General features: G+C 39.3%; 1 protein-coding gene across 5 annotated transcripts in view; it reads left to right on the top strand.

The window, feature by feature from the left end:
• The window catches only part of NFIB (nuclear factor I B), a 221,627-nt gene that overhangs the window by 111,226 nt on the left and 87,830 nt on the right, over positions 1-22,571 (top strand). For all 5 annotated transcript variants that reach the window (XM_030567059.1, XM_030567058.1, XM_030567060.1 and 2 more), the window contains exon 3: positions 21,155-21,208. In XM_030567059.1, coding sequence (XP_030422919.1) covers positions 21,155-21,208 — 54 coding nt within the window. The remainder of the gene's footprint in view (positions 1-21,154; positions 21,209-22,571) is intronic.

Here is a 22,571-nt window from a genome sequence, read left to right as displayed (position 1 = left end):
GGCAGTTTGCGTTAAGGCAATTGTCATGATTAGAGATTTGGGGCAGTTGAGTATATTCCCTTTTGTTACCTAAACTTCACTGATGAACTTATTAGAAGCCATTGAATTGATAGTGACACTGAATGGTATTTCATATTATTTTATTCATAATCAAGTGTATTAATTTCTCTTTTGTTTTTGATTAAACTTCTTACTAGTTTGCAGACATGAAGCAAGAAAGCTTGTCTACTACTTTTATTTCCATATTGTTTCTTACCATGACCATAACACCCATGTAATGCTTTTATTTCCTGGTTTTGGAATAAAATGTGAAGCTGACAATAACAGTGGCCATAAGGCAAAATGACTGTTGGACATGGGTTGTAAAATTGCATTTATTTGAGGGGAGTGTACTCTTCAAATGATTCATCAAAGTGTGGATTGCAATTCTCAGCTTCACATTTTGCTCAGTCCCCAAAACAGATAATTTCAGCAGCTTCCAGCACAGAAATTGACTGCCTTCATCATCTGCCCAGCCTCCCTCCAACAAGCATACACCTTAAATATAGCCTTTCAGTAACAGCAATAAGGAAGAGTGAGGTGGGCATGTATGTTTAAAAATCACACCCTTGATGATAAGCAGTATTTGATTGTCTCTCTCATGTAACCTAGTATATGCAGTGGCGTATTATCGCCTAGGTTGACAAATTTGCAGGGACGGCAAGTTTATAACAGCAGCATTTTTGTAATCACAGCATCAATGATGCCGCAATTCTACCAATCATAGCGCATATTGAAACCACCAAGGACGGCACAACGCCATTTAGTAAACATACTCGTGGGAATCCTAAATGTGAATAATATGACTGGAAGGAAGAAATTAAGCAGTTCTCAGGTTTGGCTCCATGTGCAGTCCCGCGCTGTAAGCGAAATCGCGCTATACAGATGTGCGTTCAAGCGCGGGTCCACTGTACTGGTGATTTTATGTATGATAAAACTTGTTAATGTTCAATTATTTTAATGATATTTAGATTCATTTTAGTTCAAACAAATTTGTAACAAAACTAAAACAAGTTCATATGGGCCAGGGCAGCAATTATTTCAGGGCCTAGGGGTGGCAAAATTATTAATCCGCCACTGACTATAAGTATTTTATTTCCTCCTAATTCTCCATGCTTTCTAATCTCCCATGCTAGGGATATTCTAGTGTGGCTGTTAAAGCCATGCTTCATGGTTGAGGAATATTCCTAGGTGTGTGAGGCGAGTGGAAGTGTGAGAATTGGTTGGGATTGTGAGGAGTTATGACAATGGATGGATCATTGGTTATTAGTTTATTTACCTATATGGGTGAGAGATATTTTAGATTTGATTTTTTTAAATGTTTGTATACATTGGTATTTCTAAAGTCTGTTATGACATGAATGCAAATTGGGTGAGACATCACACATTTCATAAGCAAAATAGCACTGTGTGTATGTTAGTAATGATGAGCATTGCACATGGAAAACACCTCTTACTTCACACACACAACATAGTGTGTACTATATTCATTGAATTTACTGACATTCATGTCCTCTGCCCTAGATGTAACAAGAAACTGTTATATTATTGATGGTATCCATCACTGTTACTGTTCTCTATATATCCTGAAGATATTCCCTCAAACCTGTGGTGTTTGACAGTGGCTCACAAACTACTGTCCATATTTGCCTCCTGATTGAGGTGGGTGATAATTTAGTTTGTGTTTCTTGATTTCCTCATTCTCAGAGGATAGTGTTTGGGCATTTCTGAGTATTGGTGTGGATAGTTATTTTCTCTTGCCGTTGAAAATTAAATGTGGGAGTAGTGTTACCATATTTCACAATGTTGCCTGATTTTGTGATGTCTCACCGGAAATATCATCCTGGGAGAGTCTGCAATCAGTTTGATAATCTTGATTACTAACGTTTGCTTTGTGATATTGGCATTGACTCATCCATTGACAATGATGCCTTAAAGTGTTACTGCCCTGCCCTGCCCTCTGTGTGTGTGTGTGTGTGTACGTGTGTGTACGTGTGTGTACGTGTGTATGTACGTGTGTATGTACGTGTGTATGTGCATGCGTGCAGGAACTCAATTCAGTTTGAGGTAATTTCCCTTGCAGGCTACCAGCCTCACTGGGATAGTAATAATACCAGTTTTGGGGAATTAAATGAGTTGCATGTGCAACCATCCAAATGATTATTGTTTTCAGATTTGTACACGTTGTTTATCAGCATTTAATCCATTTAAGAGGTGTGGGTCTTTACCACAAGGCATGAATTTGATTTTCACAGACTTCAAGATAGTAAATTGTGTATCAGTGGTGCTCTGTGCTAAGAACAAACTCATCCGTTCAGTTAAATCTACTTCCTGATGGACATTAGTGTGGGTATCATCGTGTGTGTGTAGGGTAGACTTCAGAAATCTTTTTAATGAAGTATAGAATTATGAGAAGAAGCCACATGTCAACAGTCAACCCAGATAAGTTGACTTATCTACCGTTTATCATGGTTATACTCTACTAATCTCCTCGGAAGATATGATCCTAAGAGTTTGCCTCGTAATCATATCTCTTGTTGTGTCCCACAATCGCTGTCCTCCTTGTTGTGTCTCGTTGCTTAATAAATGCCATTTCCTGCCATGTGATATTTATTATGCCTGTTTAGCCTAATTTATATTTTATTGCAGCAAGATACCGATTATACTTTCTTTCAGTTGCATCTGTTTATTATTAAAAAGGGTTTGTGATGATAAATTTAAGAAGACAATGCTAATATGTTCTCAAATAGTTTATCTCTTGTACGTTTCTGAAGTATTTGTGTGCCTTTCACATTCCTTATGGGTTATGCCTATGATCATGTGGTCCTCACAATGTTACACACAGCACCACAACCATGTCTGCTGGTAAAGACTGTTCTGGGTAAAAATAGGCTTTGGCAGTTACTGTCTAACAAGCTGTAGTGACCTATAGACAGAACTTAGTAGAAAGCTTTAGTTTTTTACTTTCATTGTCATGGTAGTCTGGCTTTGTGTGCTGTCTCCATCTCCTGAATCCTGACTTTATGCAGTTACCAATAGCAATGCATATGGAAGTATTTGATTAAATATGACAGAAAAGCAGTATAATAATGGTAGTCTTTCTAGGAGGGGCAAAGATATTTTAAACTCCAAGCAGACAGAACACTTTGTTATGGAGTGTATTTTAACTTTGTGAATGAATTTAATTTTTAGCAGTATTAGGTATAGGAAAACAACTGCCAGACTCACATGTCACTTTTGAAAATCTTGGCCAAAGTCTATGTTGGCCTTTTTCTTCGTCTCCCACATTTTCTCTAATACTGACACAGTTCCCTAGTATGGACTAGCTGCTGGTATTGTGTCATCATGTTCTCTGACCCTGCTCTCAGCAGGCCTTGTTAATATCATGGTAAAAATGCATGCTCTGTCTACACCAGTGCCCACACTGTTGCTGTAACCAGTGGAAGTGCATTAGTGTTAATGCAGCTGCGAGGGATTTTAAGAAAAATGCCAGATGGAGAAAGTCTTAGGCCATATCCACTAGAGAGTGTCATTGTGAAAGATGAGATTAGAACTATGGGCCTCCAGGTTTAGTCAACTAAGCCGGTAGTTCTCAATCTTTACTACTCATGACTCAGAAAACAGCCACAGTTTCTTGGCATGTCCCACTGACATCTTATTGTTTGCAGTCAATGATGGAGGTTTGCTAGTTCTGGATCTGCCAGCACAGAGCTCAGTGGCATCTTTTAAAGTGCTGACTATTCAGAGGTTTTTGGAAGGAAGGAGTCAGTCAGGTGGGGGAGGGGAGGATGAAGAAGGGATGAGAGAGAGGACGGGGCAAGGTAAGGAGTCAGAAGTAGAGCTCCTCTTTCTTTCACTTCTGCTGGGTCTTGCAGCCTGCAGCATTTTAATGAGGGTTTTTTGGTTGGATTTCACTTAACTGTGTGGTCTGACTAGTGGGCAGTTTGTAGGACTCACCTGTGGGTCGCACCCAGTGGATTGAGACATGCAGGCCTAGGCCATATTGCCTTTCATAAGAGAACTGGATTTTCTCATGTACCCCTACTGATGTCAAATGATTGCCCTGAAAGGTCTCCATTGCCCTTCCCATTTCAGTTCTTATAATCACTTAGGGGAATGCTGTTTATTATTCAGCTGTGCAACATCTTCGGGAAACCCCTACGTGCAGACATAAAAGGACATTAGTAGACTCACTTCATATAAAACAACACTTAGAGGGAATATAATTTTAACTATTTATAAAAGTAAAAGTTATTTATCTGACAGGTCGATCTTGTTACTTAAAGTATTTGATTCTCAGTAATTAATATTGACAATTCGAAATCAAGGTGATTTCTGTTTGAATAGGAACCAGAATTGTTTAAAAACAGTGCTGCTACCTAAGTGCAACTGAAGTCTCGCCTTGGGATTGCAAACTTTTCAAGACTGCACACCAGGCTACTCACACAGCACAGACAAAGTGACCTTACCTTGCTCTCAGGCAAATGTTCAGCAGCAGCCACTCTGAAAGGACGCAGCGTTTGAAAGCCGGCTAATAAGAGATTTTTTTAAGAGATTTTGTGTGTGTGTGTTGGGGAGGAGGGACAGCAAAGTGTGAAATATTTGCACCTGAAGCAATATCGTCTGGTAGAGGTCTATTTTGAAGGGGTTTGGCATAATTAAAATGTGTACAGCCTAGCCCTTGTGCTGTAAACTGTCTCACCTCACTCCTTTGGGGCAACTGATTTAACTCATATGAAAAACGGTATAAAATTGCACAGCCAAAATTATCTGTATACATACTGTATATATGTGGAACTCTGTATGATTGACTATAGACGTAAATATGGCAAGCTGAAACTTGAATATGCAGTTGCGCAGCAAATGGAGGGAGCGGAGATGGTTACAATTGTATGTGCTGAAAATAGATTCAGCAGGTAAGCAATGGTGTTTTAGCTGTGAATCCTTTTGGAACAACCTGAAATTTTTCTGTAAGAAAATTGCATGGTGAAAATGCTGTTGCTATTTCTATTTTCCAGCCATCTGTTCTTCCAGCAATGCACAAGTGATTTACTTGCGCCATTCCCATTAGAGTTAATCCCCCACAAAGCCCTAGACCTGTCTGAGTGTATTTAAGATAACCTTTATGCTATATATGTTTATAATTTCAGTGTATATAACCCTCCACATAAATGAACTCATAAAAGTAGAAAGGAATGTTTGGGGTAAACTCTGTGCTGTATCCTTATCCAGCAGAAAGTTGTTTCATAAATAAAAAAAGGACTTTTGAACTGTGAATGCCCTTCTCACAGTTGTGAAAGATGAGCTAGTTGTAGTAGTTACTTACCTTCCATGTCCAAATTTATTCACCCTGGAGCCATAATATATGTCTGGGAACCATTAAGACTGCCCCTTCTCCTCTTCCACCCTGGACTGTAATTTGAGTTTCTGTAGTCGTTTCAAGGGAGTTGGGCGTTTTTTACAGCTTTACTTTTATGTAGCTACAGGCAACTCAGACTTGACAGAAGATTTATCAAGATCCTATTTTTGTGGAGAAAATATAATTATTTTTGGGAGTAAATCCATGTACGCTGTTACAAATAAAACCATCCCAGATCCCATTTGTTCCTGTCTCCCGAGCAAAATTATGTTACTTTGTGTCTTTCAATACCTTGTGACAGAATCTGTTATATAATTCTGAAACTTTAAATATCCAGAGACAAGATGGGTGAGATAATATCTTTTATTGGACCAACAGTGCTAGCAGGAGTTTGATTCATTCTTATCAGGGAAAAACCTTAGCAAACTGGATGGCTCAGTAGTGTGCCAGGTGTTGGCAGCTCACCAGATCCATTGCTAATCTTCCCTGGGGGCCAAATTCTAGGGTCCTTTACTTAGTTTTCACTGAAGTTTTTACTCAGGGTGATTCCCTTTGAAAACAATAGAAGGCAGTGAATAAAAACGGTGTAATGATCCAGGGTTGATCCAGAAGCGGTTTATACAAAGTACTGTGCAAGGGCAGTGCAGGGGCAGGCACTTCTTAAAATACCGGCCCAAGAACTATAGTCTCTAGTGCAGCATGTGTTAGGACTTGAACATCTTGTACTTAATGTATTATGAATTAACGTAAATGAATGACACTACGATATAAGGAGACTGTGGGAAAAACATTTTTAAAAAGTGCTGTTTGTTTAAAACTAGACAGACAAAATTTCAGCCAGAAAAAAAAATTTTTGACAAAAAATTGTTTGACTCTTTTGTAACTTGTAGGAGAGCAAAAAAGAAATGGAAATATTGCGCTTTTAATCATGCACAGTACTGTGTTTGTATTTCTGTAGCTTAAAATTGCAAGTAATGGGCACATACCTTAGGATCTTTTGGATCAGTGGTTCTCAACCTATTTAGCATGGTGGGTTGCACATGTACCTTTCTGGGTTTTTATGGGGCTCGCGGACTGAGAACTACTGAGTTAAATGTTCGTTATTATTATTTACTATAAAATGCCAGAATAGACAGCTGATCCATTGAGGGTGCTGATTTTTCTGTCAGTGCTATTACTTAGAATACATATTACATATTAAATGTGGGAAGATAAAGAATACGTATATATTACAGGTGGTGCTGGTACTGACATCTGTAGTTAAGATTTATAAAATATGTATTGATTTAAGTTTAGTGCTATACTGGCCACTTTGTGGTCATGCTTGTGGCACATAACAGGGGAAAATAGATGAGTTTCTCTACCTCTACCCCTATTTGGCCTTTTGTGTGGAGATGAACAGAACCCTGGAATGGAACCACTTGTCCAGCCTTAATTACTGAGTGGTAGGATAAACTTAAACATCAGTTCATATGTAGCTGATACACCCAATTTTTAAAAAAGGAGTAAGTGGAAACCTTCCTTTCTCAGCAAACTGTCGTCTCCCTGAGCAACACTTTTCTTTCTCTTCTCACCCTTTTCTTTTAAAGTGATTAAAGCATTTATCACTATTTCACCATATACGTGTACATTGTAATAGGAACAAGCCTTTTTCTCTGTCTCACATCAAAACTTGCATCATAACTCTAGATTCTTTGTACCAAGTGCTTCTGAGTTTGAGAGGAGGTACAACATAGTTATGGCATCTTCAGGGACTGTTTAGCAGAAATCAGAGTCTTAATAGGAATAATGAATCAACGACTGAAGTGAATTCTGAGTTTCATTAGTTTCAAAGGCTTTTGACACCCAGAAAAGACAACCTTGTGGTGTATTAGACCTCTGTGGTCTGGATGGACTCTCCTCTGGGTAGACTTCCCAGTACACTGCTACCCGGCTATATTGTGACCCAATATAACATGGGTTCGCGTATAGCGCGGTAGCAGTGGGGCTCCGGTGGCACTTTAAAGGGTCCAGGGCTCCGGCTGCTGCGGGGAGCCCTGGGCCCTTTACGTCACCACCAGAGCCCTGCCGTTGCTATCCCAGGGCTGTAGCAGTGGGGCTGGGCTGGCGATTTAAGGAGCCCAGATTCCCTGCAGCAGCTGGAGCCCAGAGCTCTTTAAATCACCGCTGGAGCCCTGCCGCTGCTATCCTGGGGCTGTGGCAGCAGGGCTCACTGGTGATTTAAAGGGCCTGGGGCTCTTTCTGCTGCAGGGATCCCATGGCCCTTTAAATCACCCTTGGAGCCCTGCCGCCACTACCCCAGGGCTGCGGCAGCGGGGTCCCGCTGGTGATTTAAAGGGCCTGGGGCTCCCCGCTGCGGCTGGAGCCCCAGGCTCTTTAAATCACTGCTGCAGCCCTGCCACCGCAACCCCGATATAACGGCATTTCACTTATAACGTGGTAGGGATTTTTGGCTCCCCACAACCGCATTATACCGGAGTAGCAGTGTATCATGGGTCCTGTGCCCTCTATAACTTCAGCAGATGCTCACATAATAAGGAAAAATGTAACTCATCTATATTAAATACTGTGTGAGTAATACATAGATAGCGGGTATATATAATTTATATATTATATTGAGTGTGAAATATCTACAGTAAATCAGAACACTTTTGCCAAGAACAATGTTAAATAAAAATCTGCAATTTATCGTCAGTCATGCTATACTTTACTTCTGTTGAATGTCAACCGATGCAGTGCTAATGCTCTAACATTCCAACTAGATAGCCTAGAGATCAGAAGTTGTGCCTATTCCTCTCAGCAGCAATCTGAAAGTTTGCCACTGTATATGCAATATGAACAGCAACATGTATTTGAAAATATACAGTGCCATCCATCCTGTTGGTGTACTAGAGGTTATTTTAGATAAACAGCAATACAATTCAAATAAATGATGCTGAAAACTTAAATTATGGCTACTACAGTATCCTTGCACTTCGATCTCTCTTGCCTGCCCACAGCACTAGACATGATATGTACGATCTGATGATGGAGGAATCTTCTGATAAACAACAATGCAATATATGCTATATAGTGTTTAGATACAGTAGGATAATATCAATATTTCTATTAAAAGTTTCATTAAAAATTGATGCTGCGCTCAAATACATTTGCAGTTACTGGCACAAAGATCACCTCATATTGTTCATTGTTGACTTTGACAAATCATCCCTCCTTTCTGGAGTGCACAGGAAAAGTCTTTTCTAGTCTTAGCCTGGAGTTCTAATAAACCAATATTTAATAAACCAATATTTTAACTGAATTGTTGCTGTTTTCACTATTAGCATGTAGTGCTGTGGAGTACCGTATATACTTGATCATAAGCCGGTTCATTTATGAGCCGACCCCCCTCGCCCAAGATGGCTAAGTAAAAATTGAAAATGTTTATGACCCATTCATAAGCTGACCCTATAATTCAAGGGTCAGCAAACTTTGACTTGTGGGCCACCAGGATAAGCTGCATGGAGGCAAACCTAAGTAAACAAAGTGTCCCAGTGCGCCAGTTACTTACCCTGATGAGCCGGGACAGCAACTGGTAGGGAAATTTGGGGGGAGGGACAGAAGCTGGAGGTCAGGGGAGTAACCCCTGTGACCACACCCCACATGACCCCACCCCTAGCTTGGGACCCCCCCAGTCTCCCCATTCCATCCCTTCCCACCTTATCTGGGGAGGGCCAGAGCATGATGTCTCCGACCTGGCTGGAGCTGCTCTGGCAGACCGGGCGGTGTGGCTGCAGCATGTCCAGTGGGCTGGGCCAGGCAGCATGGCTGCATCGTGCCTTGGCAGGCTGGGCGGTGCAGTCAGAGCCTGCTCTGGGGGGCGGGGCTGAGTGGCACGGCTGCAGCCTGCCAGCCCCAGAGCTGCAGCTGCTTCGGAGGCTGGTGGGGAGAGCAGTGTGGGCAGATGTGGAGAGACTCTGGCCCCGCCTCTTCCCTTCTGGCTCTGCTGGCTGTACTGCCTCTCCTTGCTCCCTCTGTTGGGGGGAGGAGCTGTGTCCCACCTCTCCCTCTCTATACCCGTTCATAAGCCGATCCCCTTCTCTGGTGCTTCTCTTTTTACTAAAAAAATTCAGCTTATGAATGAGTATATACTCTACTTACTATTTTAGGAGACCGGCATGGATGGGGATAATACTTACCTCGCAGGGGCTGGTGCGACTCTGAAAATTAATGTTTGTAAAGTACATTGAGATTGCTGGATAGAAAGTGCGATAGACAGGTGAAGTACCATTATAAAGTTTAATATTATGACGGGGTGGGGACTCTGGTTATTAATATTATATCTAACAAGATATATTTCTTCCTGTTAAAAAGAAATACAATTCTCTCCTTACAGGACCTCTTGTACAGTACTTGCTTTGGTGCTAAAGCCTGCAGAAGCCTCTAGGTGTATGACTCCACTGCAAAGAACCACCCGCAGTGCCAAGTCTCCCAGCCCAGGTCAATTGACTCAGGCTCATGGGGCCCAGGCTGCAGACATTCCAGCTCAGGCAGGCGACAGAGCTCGGAGACCCTTCCCCCTCACAGAGTCTCAGAGCCCAGGCTCCAGCAGCCCGAGCTGGACCATCTACGCTACTATTTTTAGCCCTGCAGTCTGAGCTCTGCAAGCCGAGTCAGCTGATCAAGACTCTGAGACTCACTGCCCTGGGTTTTATTTTTTAGTGAAGAAAACTGATTTCACAGTTGTATGATTATCCTCAGCCTAAAAATAGTGTCTTTTATTGTGTTATGTAATGGAAGAATGTTATGCCATGAGCACTTGTTGCTCTTAGGGCCAAAAATACCATTCAGTGGGTGAAATCCTGTCCCCACAGAAGTCAGTGTGGAAATTTCCAGTGACTTCAGTGGGGCCAGGTTTCACCCCACGTCTTTAGTTGATCATATCACACAAAAATAAAGTACGCTTTTTGTGTCTTTCACAATATAATGGCTCTGCATGGAAAAGCTTATTAGTAGGTGAAGGATGTATGCAATTTTGGCTCTTCTACATTTCTGTTGTTGTATTTGAGAACATGGAGTATCTCATTAATCTGTATGTTGTACGAAGTTTTTATTTCTAATTCTCTGATTAAGCCTTTCACTGTGATAGCATTCTAGCTCATATTTTCCAAGTGCTTCCTTTTACGCTACATATTGGACTATAAAAGATTTCTTGGTTTCCCAGAACAATTGTACATTACAAAGTGTTGCTGAAATCCACAATATCTCCCAGATGGGAAAGATTACGCATTTGTATCTCATCTTTTCCTACTGAATCCAAAAAGTTTTGGAAAGAAACTTTATTATTTCACATTCATCCACATGTGGCAAGATATCTACATAAATCTCCCATAAAGTACCCATCGAAAAAGAGATCAGCCAATATTATGAGCTATGGGAAGTGTTGATTTCAGGCCATGAAAGAAATATAAATATTTTAACTTTTGTTTTGTTTGATTGTATCCCATGCAAAAATGTATCTTGTAAAACAGCAGGAGGAAGTCGTTCAGTTTCCAAAAAGAATAACATATGGGCCTTTATAAATTGTATGAGAAATATTTTGAATAAATAAGTATTGTGATTTATTTTACATAAACAAATAAGGGAATTTAAATTAAAAAATAAATCTGTACACAGAACACAAAGCTGAAAAGTTTCCTTATTACTCTTTTGGTTCTACTAAGAGTTTCCTTGAATTTCGTTCATCTATAGGAAAGCTGGATTTACTCCCAGTGTTCCATTTCTTAATTAGGGAAGTTTAAAAACTAAACAAGGGCTGAGCCGGTTATTAATTTAATTGAAATTACAAATGAAAAATAAATTACATAATATTGATTTAATTACTACTTTATATTTATCTATGTAAAACGCTCTGTAGAAAAGTTAAAAATCTTGACAATGACCAGTTTGGTGACTTTGTAGCAGAAGATTGAGCTACTGCTAAAACAGGAAGTGGATTTGGGAGTGAATCATGACCTTTGAATTTCTAAATTTCCTAAGCAACACAGAGATAACATACTCCATTATTGGTGTTGATGGGGGATGTTTTTCCTTCGGCCCCCCCCCCCACTGTTGGTTGCCTCGAGTGCTTTTTTAAAGATCCACGAACACTAAAAGTCAGAATCATTTCAAAGTTAACATTATCGCTCAGCAGTTATAGTACTATAATGGAACAAGATAATATGCCCAGCACAAGCTGCATGAGTTCCTTACAAGTACCCAATTGGCTCCTGAAATGGTGTGTTCATGTTAACAAAACCCTGCCTTCTCTGAGTCACTTCAGCATGTCTCCCAGAGGATCTACTCCTTAATTCTCATTACAGCTCCCTGGAGTAGGGGCTAACGATAGGTAAGCAAAAGGGAAGGAGGCAGGGAGATAGTTGGCTGAATGGATTTTTACTAGGTCACTGGTTTGAATATACCAGTGGTCTGTAATAACTGACTGTATTGTTTTTGTGGTTGTTCAGTGTACACAAATAAGTTTGATGGTTATATTCAAATTTCTAGAAGACAGGCCCACAGACTGACAAATACTAAGATCATTTCAGGATATAATGGATGACAGAACTCCTCTCTGTAGCCTAGAGATACATGGTCCTTTCACGGCATGGTTGAGGTACATTGGCAGGTCAGTGTTGTGCTGGTAACACTGAACTGCTGCCACAAGTGCTGTGGGTAAATGCCTGACTTCAATTCCTCAAGGTGTACGTGAGCACTAAATTCTCTATAAACATTTAGAGCCAGATCCTGATACCCTTACTTACAGTGAGTAGTACCTCACTTCAGATCAGTCCTAATGAACTCAGTAGGGTTACTTGTAGAATAAGAGTATCAAAATGAGGCCCTTTTAGAAGAAGGAAATGATACAATGGAAGAGATGGTCTCAATCTCTGTCTGTGAAATGGAAGTCAAGTATCAGGAGGGGTAGCCGTGTTAGTCTGGATCTGTAAAAGCAGCAAAGAATCCTGTGGCACCTTATAGACTAACAAACGTTTTGGAGCATGAGCTTTCGTGGGTCATGCATCTGACGGAGTGGGTATTCACCCACGAAAGCTCATGCTCCAAAATGTCTGTTAGTCTATAAGGTGCCACGGGATTCTTTGCTGCTTGTGAAATGGAAGATGCCCATATTGATATGTACTCTCTGTTAAACTCCCTCCTGCCAACACCCAATTCACACAAGCCAACCTCCTTGCTTTTGGTGCTGCTGTTTTGTCCTGGGTGTAAACAGTAACATATACGGTAATTGTCTAGGGGTTCCCAATAAAAAAAGAAAATCATAGCCAACATTTCACAATATTAACTCTGGTAATCAAATTTGCAGTGAAGGCAGTTCCAAGGAATACAGTGGCCTATAAAAAGTGAGAAAACAAAAACTTTCCCACACATTTACATACTTATGCAAGACAAGGGAAGCTTTACACAATTTTTCAATGTCAGGACTTATGATGTTATTTTAGCAAACATTTAATAGAATGAAAATAAAATGTTGCCCAACGTGCACAAGTGATAACCAAACTCTTACATCATGTGAACCAGTAAGGACAATGCTCTTAAAATTTAAGCTGCACAGTGATTTAGAGTAATCAGGTGTAAAACTGATAACTTATGCAATAAAAGAAGTTGATTCTGGAAAATTAATTAGAAGACTACAAAGTTTATCAGTTAGCTTCTTGAAGTGAAATGCCACAGATGTTAGAAGTTAAAGGTCTAGCAAAATTAGAAAAAGAATGATAAACAGTAGTCTTTAAAAGCAAACTGTTGAAGGAATTGATGTTTGTTTTCCTTTATTTCATTTTAGATGGTCATATTGTTTTCCTTGGTATTTTTTGTTTTTTTGTTGCTGTTTCTCTCTCTCTCTCTCTCTCTCGCCCCCTGCATTTCTTCTGACCCTAAGCTTTCCCCTCAGTCATGCCTACCATTAAAATCTAAGCTGTCAGATCTGTCACTGAAAGGTAGCAGCTACATTGAGAAAACCAGTTAGACTGGTTCAACAGCTACACTAGTGTTTGCTGTCTGCAATGACACTGTGACACTGGAGGGTGACATTTGGGGATGCATTGGTACTTTTAGCCTTTCTTACAGTATGTGCAGTCACAGTAATGGCTCTTGCACCTCTCAAGACACTCACCTACCAGCTATGTATAGGCCTGAATAGAGTCAAGTTGGTTCTTGGATGGTGTCGGATTTGTCTATTCCCTGTGCCTCACCATATACCCCAGACTCTAGAATAGCAAAGAACAAGAGAGAAAGATAAAATAGAAAACTTCACTTTATTTTTATATTTTATAATATGATTTTTTTTTCACAGGACTTCACCTGAAAAGCACAGAGGAGGGAAAGGAACTCTTACGCAGCAGCCACTGCTTGCAAATGTATTTACACACGTGCACCCACAATGCAGTGTAAAAACAATGCAAGAAATGAATCAAAAGAATAAAATCAATATACCTACAATACCTCAATGAGCACCTCTGCCCAAAGGAAACAGTGATTACCATAGTACACTCTTGGCCCAGAGACAGTCTGACAGTAGAAACTGTTGACCTTTCATCATGGCATCTGCTATAATGAGAGCATAGCAAAGTATTTCTCCTGCTCTTCACAACTCTGTGTGTGTGTGTGTGTGTGTGTGTGTGTGTGTGTGTGAGAGAGAGAGAGAGAGAGAGAGACTGGGTTGGATGGAGGGGAGGCATATTGCATGCACGTAAAACAGGATAGCTAGTGTGGATGTACTGCACTATAGCAACTTACCCGACTTAAATAATAGTGGTGCAAGATGTAATGGTGCAATTGTCTAGCATAGACAAGGCCATAGATCCTTTAGACATTCATGACACATTGAGTAATTTTAGTCCCAACAGAAGTTACACGTCTTCTTTATTTTGGCTGCCAGCTCCTGTCCTCTGTTGTTGCTTTTTTAATTACTCTGAAATCTTCTTTCAGCATTCACAACAGTTAATTGTATCAGTCAGGGATATAAGGTGGTAATTCAACAGTTAAGGTCTTGATCCTTGGAAATATTTATGCATGTGCTTAACTTTATTCACTTTGACTGCAATGGGATTACTCTCGGGTATAAAGTTAAGCACGTTCATAAGTGTTTGCAGAGTTTCAAATCTTGGCTGAATTTTGACGTCACTCCTCACCCCAACACTCACTCATTGCCTTGAAATTTTGCTTGATTAGTCTTAAACCAGAGGAGGATTTTCTTTTTCTTTTTTTTTTGGAAACATGTTACAGAAGATGCTTTTAGTTATAAGATATAGAAAAGATATAGTGGGATTTTTTGTTTGATTTTAATTTGTCCTACCAAACTTTTTTCCTACCAGAATTTAAAACAGTGCATCAACTGCAAAAAGCTTAAAAGCACAAATTGGTTCATTGTGGAATGTGGACATAACTGTCATTTCTGAAACATGGTGGAATGAGAATAATCAATGAGCTCTCGTACTTGTTTACTATGAACTATAAGAAAGAGAGATTACACTGTAGAGTTGGAGAAGTAATGGTAAAGTATTCCATCAGGCAGTGAAGTTGAAGTGGAAAGTGTTGCTACTCTGTCTGACATCCCATGCATTCCCTCTCACCCACTGCTTGCTGTGACAGATGGGAGTCGGGGAGAACACAAGGTGCTTTTCTCCTTCTGTTCTGGCCTCCACTGTCACAAGTCTCCCACCCAATCTGCTGTAGTGGGTGAATTTCTCTTAGATCTGTTAATTGGATGTGTACTCTTCCTGCTGCTGTTTGGGAGAGAGACCATAACTCCTCCCCCACCCTCCTTCCCAGAGGAAGGGTCTAAGAGGGAGAACAGCTTTCTTTTTACTGCATGGGTGTCTAACAACATTTTCACTCCCTCAGGAAGATGGAGATGATGGCATCTGGTGACTCTTCCTCTCTTCCCCAGTAGGGAAGAATGAATAATCTTCTCTTGACTCCCTAAAGTGGGACCCAGCAGATCCCACACAGCTAGGTTCAATTTCTAAACATTTTCAGAGAGTTGCCTAAACCCAGAGAGAATAAGCAGTGCTCCAGTTATCGGGTTTCACCAGCAAATCTGAGAATGTGGGAATACTGATCTCCCACTCCAGGGCTGAGGCTCCAGAGGGAAACATACCAGTACACTCTGACTCTTGTTTTTCATGCTTTCTATAGAAAGAAAATTTCCAGATGGAGAGAATGTAAGGTATAGTCTATATGGATAAAAATCCTGAGTCTTAAGAATTTAAACATACTGCTGGCATGCACTTCAGAACAGTGATAGTGAATATAGTGAAGGCTGAGAAATCTTAAGATTGCAACAAAATCTACTGGAACAGTTATAAAAGATAACTTGTGCTATCCAGAGATAAATTGTGTTGTTTAGCCATTGCAGTAATGATTTCCCATGGAACAGTTAATTCTGGAGAAAAGCAGAGGAGAAGCTACATTTGATGTAGGTCTGAGGAACCCACAGGAATCAATCCAGGAAGGACTATAAGTGTACTGAGACAATAAATAATGGGAATCCATTATAATTAGCTTTGAGACATCTATACAGGAGAATCAATCCAAGGGCTAGTGCTGTGAGGCTGAACTTTAAGCAGGGTGCTTTTAAAAAGACCCAAAAGACTGGTTAAGTTAGTAAGAAGCAGCCTAAAGGAAAAAGTTAGAAAATTCAAATCCATAAAATCTGCATGGAGGAGCTTTTATCTGTCTGAATAAGCATACTTATACATGAATGTGTGTATTTGCTTCTAGTTGTTTGCCAAAAAAAATTATATATATTTTCTTGCACAGAATTATTTGGTGAGAATGTGACAAGACAAAATGGAATCTAAAATAAGCTAGAAGACAATAAATCTGGCTCATGTCTTTCTCCATCAGTTGTGAAGGAAACCCTGCTATTTTTAAATCTAGAGTCCATGAACTTACTCAAATAGAATGCTCTTGTACAGAAGAGACAAGAAAAGATTTTAAAAAGTCTTAACATTTACTATGCCTGCTTACTTTCTATGGCTCTCCCTAAAGTCCTCAATTCTCCTTTAGAAAAGCAATGCTTCAGTAACTCTTTTCAGCCACTATTTCTGTTGATAATGGTTAAGTTATTGAGTTAGGAACTAAAAACTGTATCAGAGGCATGATTCCATTATACTTTGTACATGTTTACCCACCTGTGCAAATCAGAAGGGTAGCACCTTGCACAGGTATAAGGGCCTGATCCGAAGCTCATTGAAATCAAAATAAAAGGCACTGGAGGCCTCATGTGTTCTTAGACTTACATACTTGCACTTCTTTGCAAGAACCCATAGTCACAAATATGTTAGTAGAATCAATTGGTCAAAACACTATGAATGAATAAATTCATAAAAATCACGATTTGGCAATAGACAATTAACAGAAAAACAAGCCAAATCATGATTTTATGAATTGTAATGAATAGGTCAACCACATCTATCTGCAGTTGTGAAAAATTCTATAGTAATCTTGTTTTATTATTTGGAATTAAAAAAAATAACTAATATCAAAAATTAAATTTAAAAATCCTGAAGGTTGCCACATTGGCAGGAATTGATAGAGTAAGGCTAAAGGCAAATTGCTGTGCAAGAACTAAAGAAATCTCATTCTGTGTGCATTTTAGTGAATGGTAACAGCATGAAACTTTAAAGGTTATTTTCAGGTAGGGCTCGAAGTGAAAAATGGATCCAGTATAAAGTCTATCTGAACTTCCAGCTACCTCCTCTGTACTGTGTATTTATCTGCATCTGCGACCCAATTAACACCTCATTTATCTACATATCTGCAGTGACTTTACCCTTCAACCTCTGCTTTGTAAAACCATTAATCCTCTGTGCTAGCTTTAATTTAAATAATCATAGACCACATTTGCAGAAATAGAGAATGTATATTAGAATAATGCTGTACTTAGGGCCAGATAGTGAACCATTTATATCCATTAGCATTTATTTGCACAGTGGAAGCAAGTCCTTCATAATATGCCTCCTTTCAGCACCCAAAAAAAAAAAGTTGGCATTACATTGAAACTTAGCTGATTTAAGTTTAAATATCATTGTTTTATATTTTGCAGAATGATTACATAGTATCTTACCAAAAAAACGACATGCAAACACAAAGTATATGCATATAATGCAAATAACTACATTTAAAGCAACATCTAAAAAATATTTTAGGCAGTTCAGAAAATCTTCCAAACGTTAAGAGCTGCAGACGGGAATACAATACACAAAAGGACTTTGATCAGTACTAATTATTAGTATAATTGGTTATAAAGTGCTTCTTGTTACTTATAAGGAACAATATCATATCCCATTATAGGTTTATTCAAGAAACAGTGGTTTCTCTTTAGTAACATCATGCGAACCACCTAGTTCTTCTGCTCTCGAATACTCTTCCTTATCATTAGTTCAAGATGTGAAAGAAGCCAAAGCTTCAACTTAATGTTTTCTGATCCACCAATAACCTAATATAGCTAGAAATACTAATGAAACATTAATTCCAACAAATTTAAAGACAGTCCAGAACATTAATATTTTTTCCTGTAGGCTTTGGGAATATAGGTTAGGCCTGTAAAAATATCAATTTGGAAGAAGAAAAAAAATTCAGATCCCCTTTGTGACATCATACAACTTTTGTAACTAGTTCCTGATCTTTTGGCAATGAGAAAATAATAATGAAGGGATGGTATAAAGAAGTATTAAGATTCCTTGCTGTAGAGTCAAAATGGAAAAGTGGCAAAGAGTTCTGTGGCACCTTATAGTCTAACAGACGTATTGGAGCATGAGGTTTCAGGGGTGAATACCCACTTCGTCGGATGCATGTAGTGGACAGGTAAGGTATCTGATAATGGAAAGGTATCTGATAACTTGAACTCCAATTATGTCCCTGGGACTAGTCTATGGAGGGGAACTTCCATGCACAGGTCTATCTATTCCACACAGAAAGATGAGTTGGAAGGGTCTTGACATCAGTGACAGTGGATCATCAGGCTTTGGCAAACTGGTGGTGGGTGGGTGGGGCATTTATTGTCTCCATGGCACCCAGCAGAGTTCCCAGGAAAGCTAAGAGTGGTTCTGGGGGCAGCTATGACCATGGGAGTTCTAGGTATCCCAAGCTGCCAGAGAGTGGAGGTCCTGTGTTCCAAGCAAACCGTGGGAATTCACAGAGTTTTTGGGGGGTGTCACCCTCATGTCCTTTGTGCTTGGGACTTTAGTTCTGTGATGGAAGAATGCAGAAAAAAATTCCATGACAAAAAGTTAGTGGTGTTTCCTGTGTGGCTTCTGTACAGTTGGGAAGCTATTGTATCATATGTAGGTAACAAGGAATTTAATTTTTATTCTAATGCAATTTCTGATTGCATTTTTATATATCCATTTCTTCAAAAGCTTTTGATAACCCTCAGAACTCTTGTATTACATGATGTAGCATTATTTTCTAGTGGTTCAGTTTTATGATATAGATTACCTACTAGAAGTTTAACGAACTCGGTACAGCTTTAAGTCTGTATTTTTACTTCTATGGGTTTTTTTCCCTTATATTTTCTTCTATAGAATCAGCTTATATAAACTAAATAAATCTATATTAGATTCTGACAAATCAAACCATGCCTTCAGAACTTGTATAGTAGATTATACATATTTTAGTGAAACCTTAGATAGTGGGAGAGGAAAGGATAATTTATCAATCACTCAGCCTGCATTAAGAGCTCTTGTAGGTATAAAGAAAAGTGATGGGGACTGAGACAAGAGAGGTCTGTTTTTCCTTTAGTTTGTTAGACATTTTAATCTACCATTCACAGATATCTGACTTAGTTTGGGAGAGTTGTTTAAATATAGTGTAATGATCTTGCCCAGCTAAAATATTAAATTGCCCAAGATAGGACCTGTGGTGAGGGTGAGGAAAAAAGATTTTAAAGCCTCTGCCCATCTAATATAATCTGACAAGAGAAAAGAAGTGACCTCCAACCTCAGATAGTTTGGCAGAAGAAGCAGCAACTGAGGAAACAAACCCATCTCAAGGCCAAACTAGTAACTGCCTTTAGAAAAGCAGAACAAGATAGAAATGTTCTAAAGCATCTCCAGTGATGGAACTGTGGGGGGATGTGGTGATGGAGGCAGCCACTATAGCTATGGAGGAAGTGTCCCCTGTGTTAAATAGGCAGGGCTGGCTGATGGACAGCCTATGTACCAACAGCAGCAGCAGCAGCTATGAAGGCAAATTGGGCTGAATTTTGACCCTCTTCCTCTTCCAGGAATAAATATGTCAGAATTTTATGTTTAATAATAGCATGTGCGATTACACTAGATATTTTAAAATGACAAGAGTTATCAGCCCTCCTGTTTCCAGATAAAAACTTGATCACTTGCTACTGGCAATGTCAGGAAGAATTTCCCCCACATGATATGTTGTTGAATATTTAAGTTCTTTTTGGATTGGGATACCCCTTCCTCTGAAGGCTTCTGCTTTGGCCGCTCTGAGGGGCAGAACCTGTTCTGGTATGGCAATTTCTATGTTCCCATGCCATACACTTGTACACCTGTGCTATTACTGAGTAATGCTGCATAGTAGGGCAATGGTCTTTTTTAAATTCAGATTATGAAACTGCTGGAATTTTTAATCTATATGTAGAGCAACAGATTGTGGAAAGACTTAATCTTGAATTAAAAATGAAGTAAAAGTACCTCTGCTTTAGTTTCCTCTCTTTCCTGTATTTAAATTTTCTCTGATGTTGTATTTTGTATGTGATACTTTGTGGTGGTGGAATGAGGGCTCTTGACAAAATATCATAGCCATATAAATGTTTAGGGAAGATGTAACTTACATTGCTGCTGTGGGAATGTAGCAAAGAATAGTTATAATAATTTTTATGAATGAGGTTTGTATTTAGCATCTGCTACGTATACATCAGATTGCATTCTTCTCTTCAGGCCTTATGCACATACATCTAGAGCAGAATGTACTTCATTTACTTTTCTTCTGTAGATGTCAATGTGGATATAACTAACAAACAGGATGCGGGGTTTGTTTTTGTCACTTTTGGCATGCTACATCTATACCATTCACAATGCCCACTGTAGGCAAAACAAGAACACAGGAGTTGCATTATATCAAGTCAGACCATTGGTCCATCAGATGGAGTTATTTGCCTTCAGTAGTGACCAATGCCTGGTGCTTGAAAGAAGCAGGAAATGGGAATTGTCATACCAGAGTACTCCAGTCGTCCATCTAGTCCATTATTCTGTCTCAACTCTGGCAATACCAAATGTTTCGGAGGAAGATGTAAAACTTGCTACCCAAACTCACCTAGCTACTTATTCAGGGTTGTACATATGGGAGGATAGAGGGTATTCCTTCCTGACCTGTGTTGATGTCTATACCCTGAATATTTTCCTGGAGGGCATTCTTCTTCAGTTTTGATCAATCAGCCATCCTGGTTGATCAGCCACCCTCTTTGATTTCCTCTGAAAATAATATTTAGCCTTTCTCTTCTTGTTCTTATCCTTTTTCTGTTTATTACTCCAATGATCTCTCATTAATATTGGTTTTCTCATACTATATAAACTGTGTGTACGTAACCACTTGGCTGTCACACAGTATGTTTTTTACAGAAATGCCTTATTGTAGAAAGGCAGGGAAATGACCTTATAATTAAATTAATACTTTGTTCTTAAAGAAGCCTCATAAGGGTTGTGAGATACTTTCAAAACAAATTATTAAAACATTTCTTTGATTTCTTTGTAGATTCTGGACAATCAGGAAGTCCAAGCCACAATGATCCTGCCAAGAATCCACCAGGTAAATATAAGTTCCAGGACATGTGTAATGTAACATTGTTTGAGAACAAAGATACTACTGTTAATAGTTAAAAGAGTGCATAATTGGTCAGCAACCTATTTTGCACTGCTGAGTACATATAATCAGGACACACTGTGATTATATTAGCTCTTTTGAAGTGGCAAATTCCTTGATTGTAGTTTCATCAAGATTCATTTAATCACAGGAATTTTTCTTTCTGTTCCTGCTTCTTAAAAGTTAATAAGTGGGGGCTGGGCTGAAGGATAGGAGGCAATATCCTGAATCACAGTACTCTGATAAGCCTCTAAAGGTTGAAGTTATTGCTATGCCAGGGCAATAAAAATATTGCTCTGTCTTCAAAGTCAGTGACCAATTCTACAAGAATGTTTGTTAGTGCAATTTTATTTTATGCACGCATTGTAAATATACATATGCTTAGTTTATATACAAGGTTGTCAACTCACAGTAATTTTAAAAGCTCCATTGTTAGTAGTTAGGTTTCTTTTAAGTGATTCCAGTGATTATATGTGAATAGTCTCCATGAGAATTTCACTAAAAATAAAGGAATCAAAAGCAAATCAATACTAGACTTTGCCTTCCACGTTGTTTAGGCCAAACACTAAATATTTTGATGTAGTCATTCCAGGGTTGAGAATGGTCTATTTCATCCAAAGTCTGGTAAATCTGCTTCAGAGCTTCAATCTTGGTTTTTAAATAACATTGGTTTTCTGTAATTATTCACAGGGTAAGACAAAACAAGTCATACCTGAGTCGTCCTCTCCATAGGATTTTTCTTTGTTGGTAGTGAGAGACACTCCTCCAAGTGAAGCATTACTGTATCCTCTCATTTCGGCCCTTAGCAAAGGTGTCTCTCTGGAATGAATTTAGGGTTAATGTCATCTGCTTTTTTTTCTAATAATGGAGTGAATCCCAGCATCAATCTGATCAAGAGCTAGCTGGGTGGTGTTGGAATGTTGCATGTACATAAATATTTTCTGGATGCAGATGAGGAGCAACAACCTACACTGGAAACTCTGAAATGATTTAGTAATAGGTGTTGATTAAAACTGTTCTTGTAGCATGTTGCAGTATGGCCGTCATGTGTGACTGTGAAATATCTGATTTGTTTTTTTATTTCACTACAAAGTACAATGTATAATACTGTCACGGAGTGTGGGGGAGTCCGGCCCTGCACCCCTCTTCCTGGGACCCTCAGTGACTCTTAGCCAGCCAGTAAAACAGAAGGTTTATTGGACAACAGGAACACAGGTTACAACAGAGCTTGCAGGGACAGTCAGGACCCCTCCATCGAGTCCTTCTGGGCTTTCAGGGTTCTTGGATCCTAGCTAGGATACCCTGAATT

This window comes from Gopherus evgoodei, chromosome 6 (genome assembly GCF_007399415.2).
Source record: "Gopherus evgoodei ecotype Sinaloan lineage chromosome 6, rGopEvg1_v1.p, whole genome shotgun sequence".
NCBI lineage: Eukaryota > Metazoa > Chordata > Testudines > Testudinidae > Gopherus > Gopherus evgoodei.
This window is presented reverse-complemented; position numbering and strand designations above follow the sequence as displayed.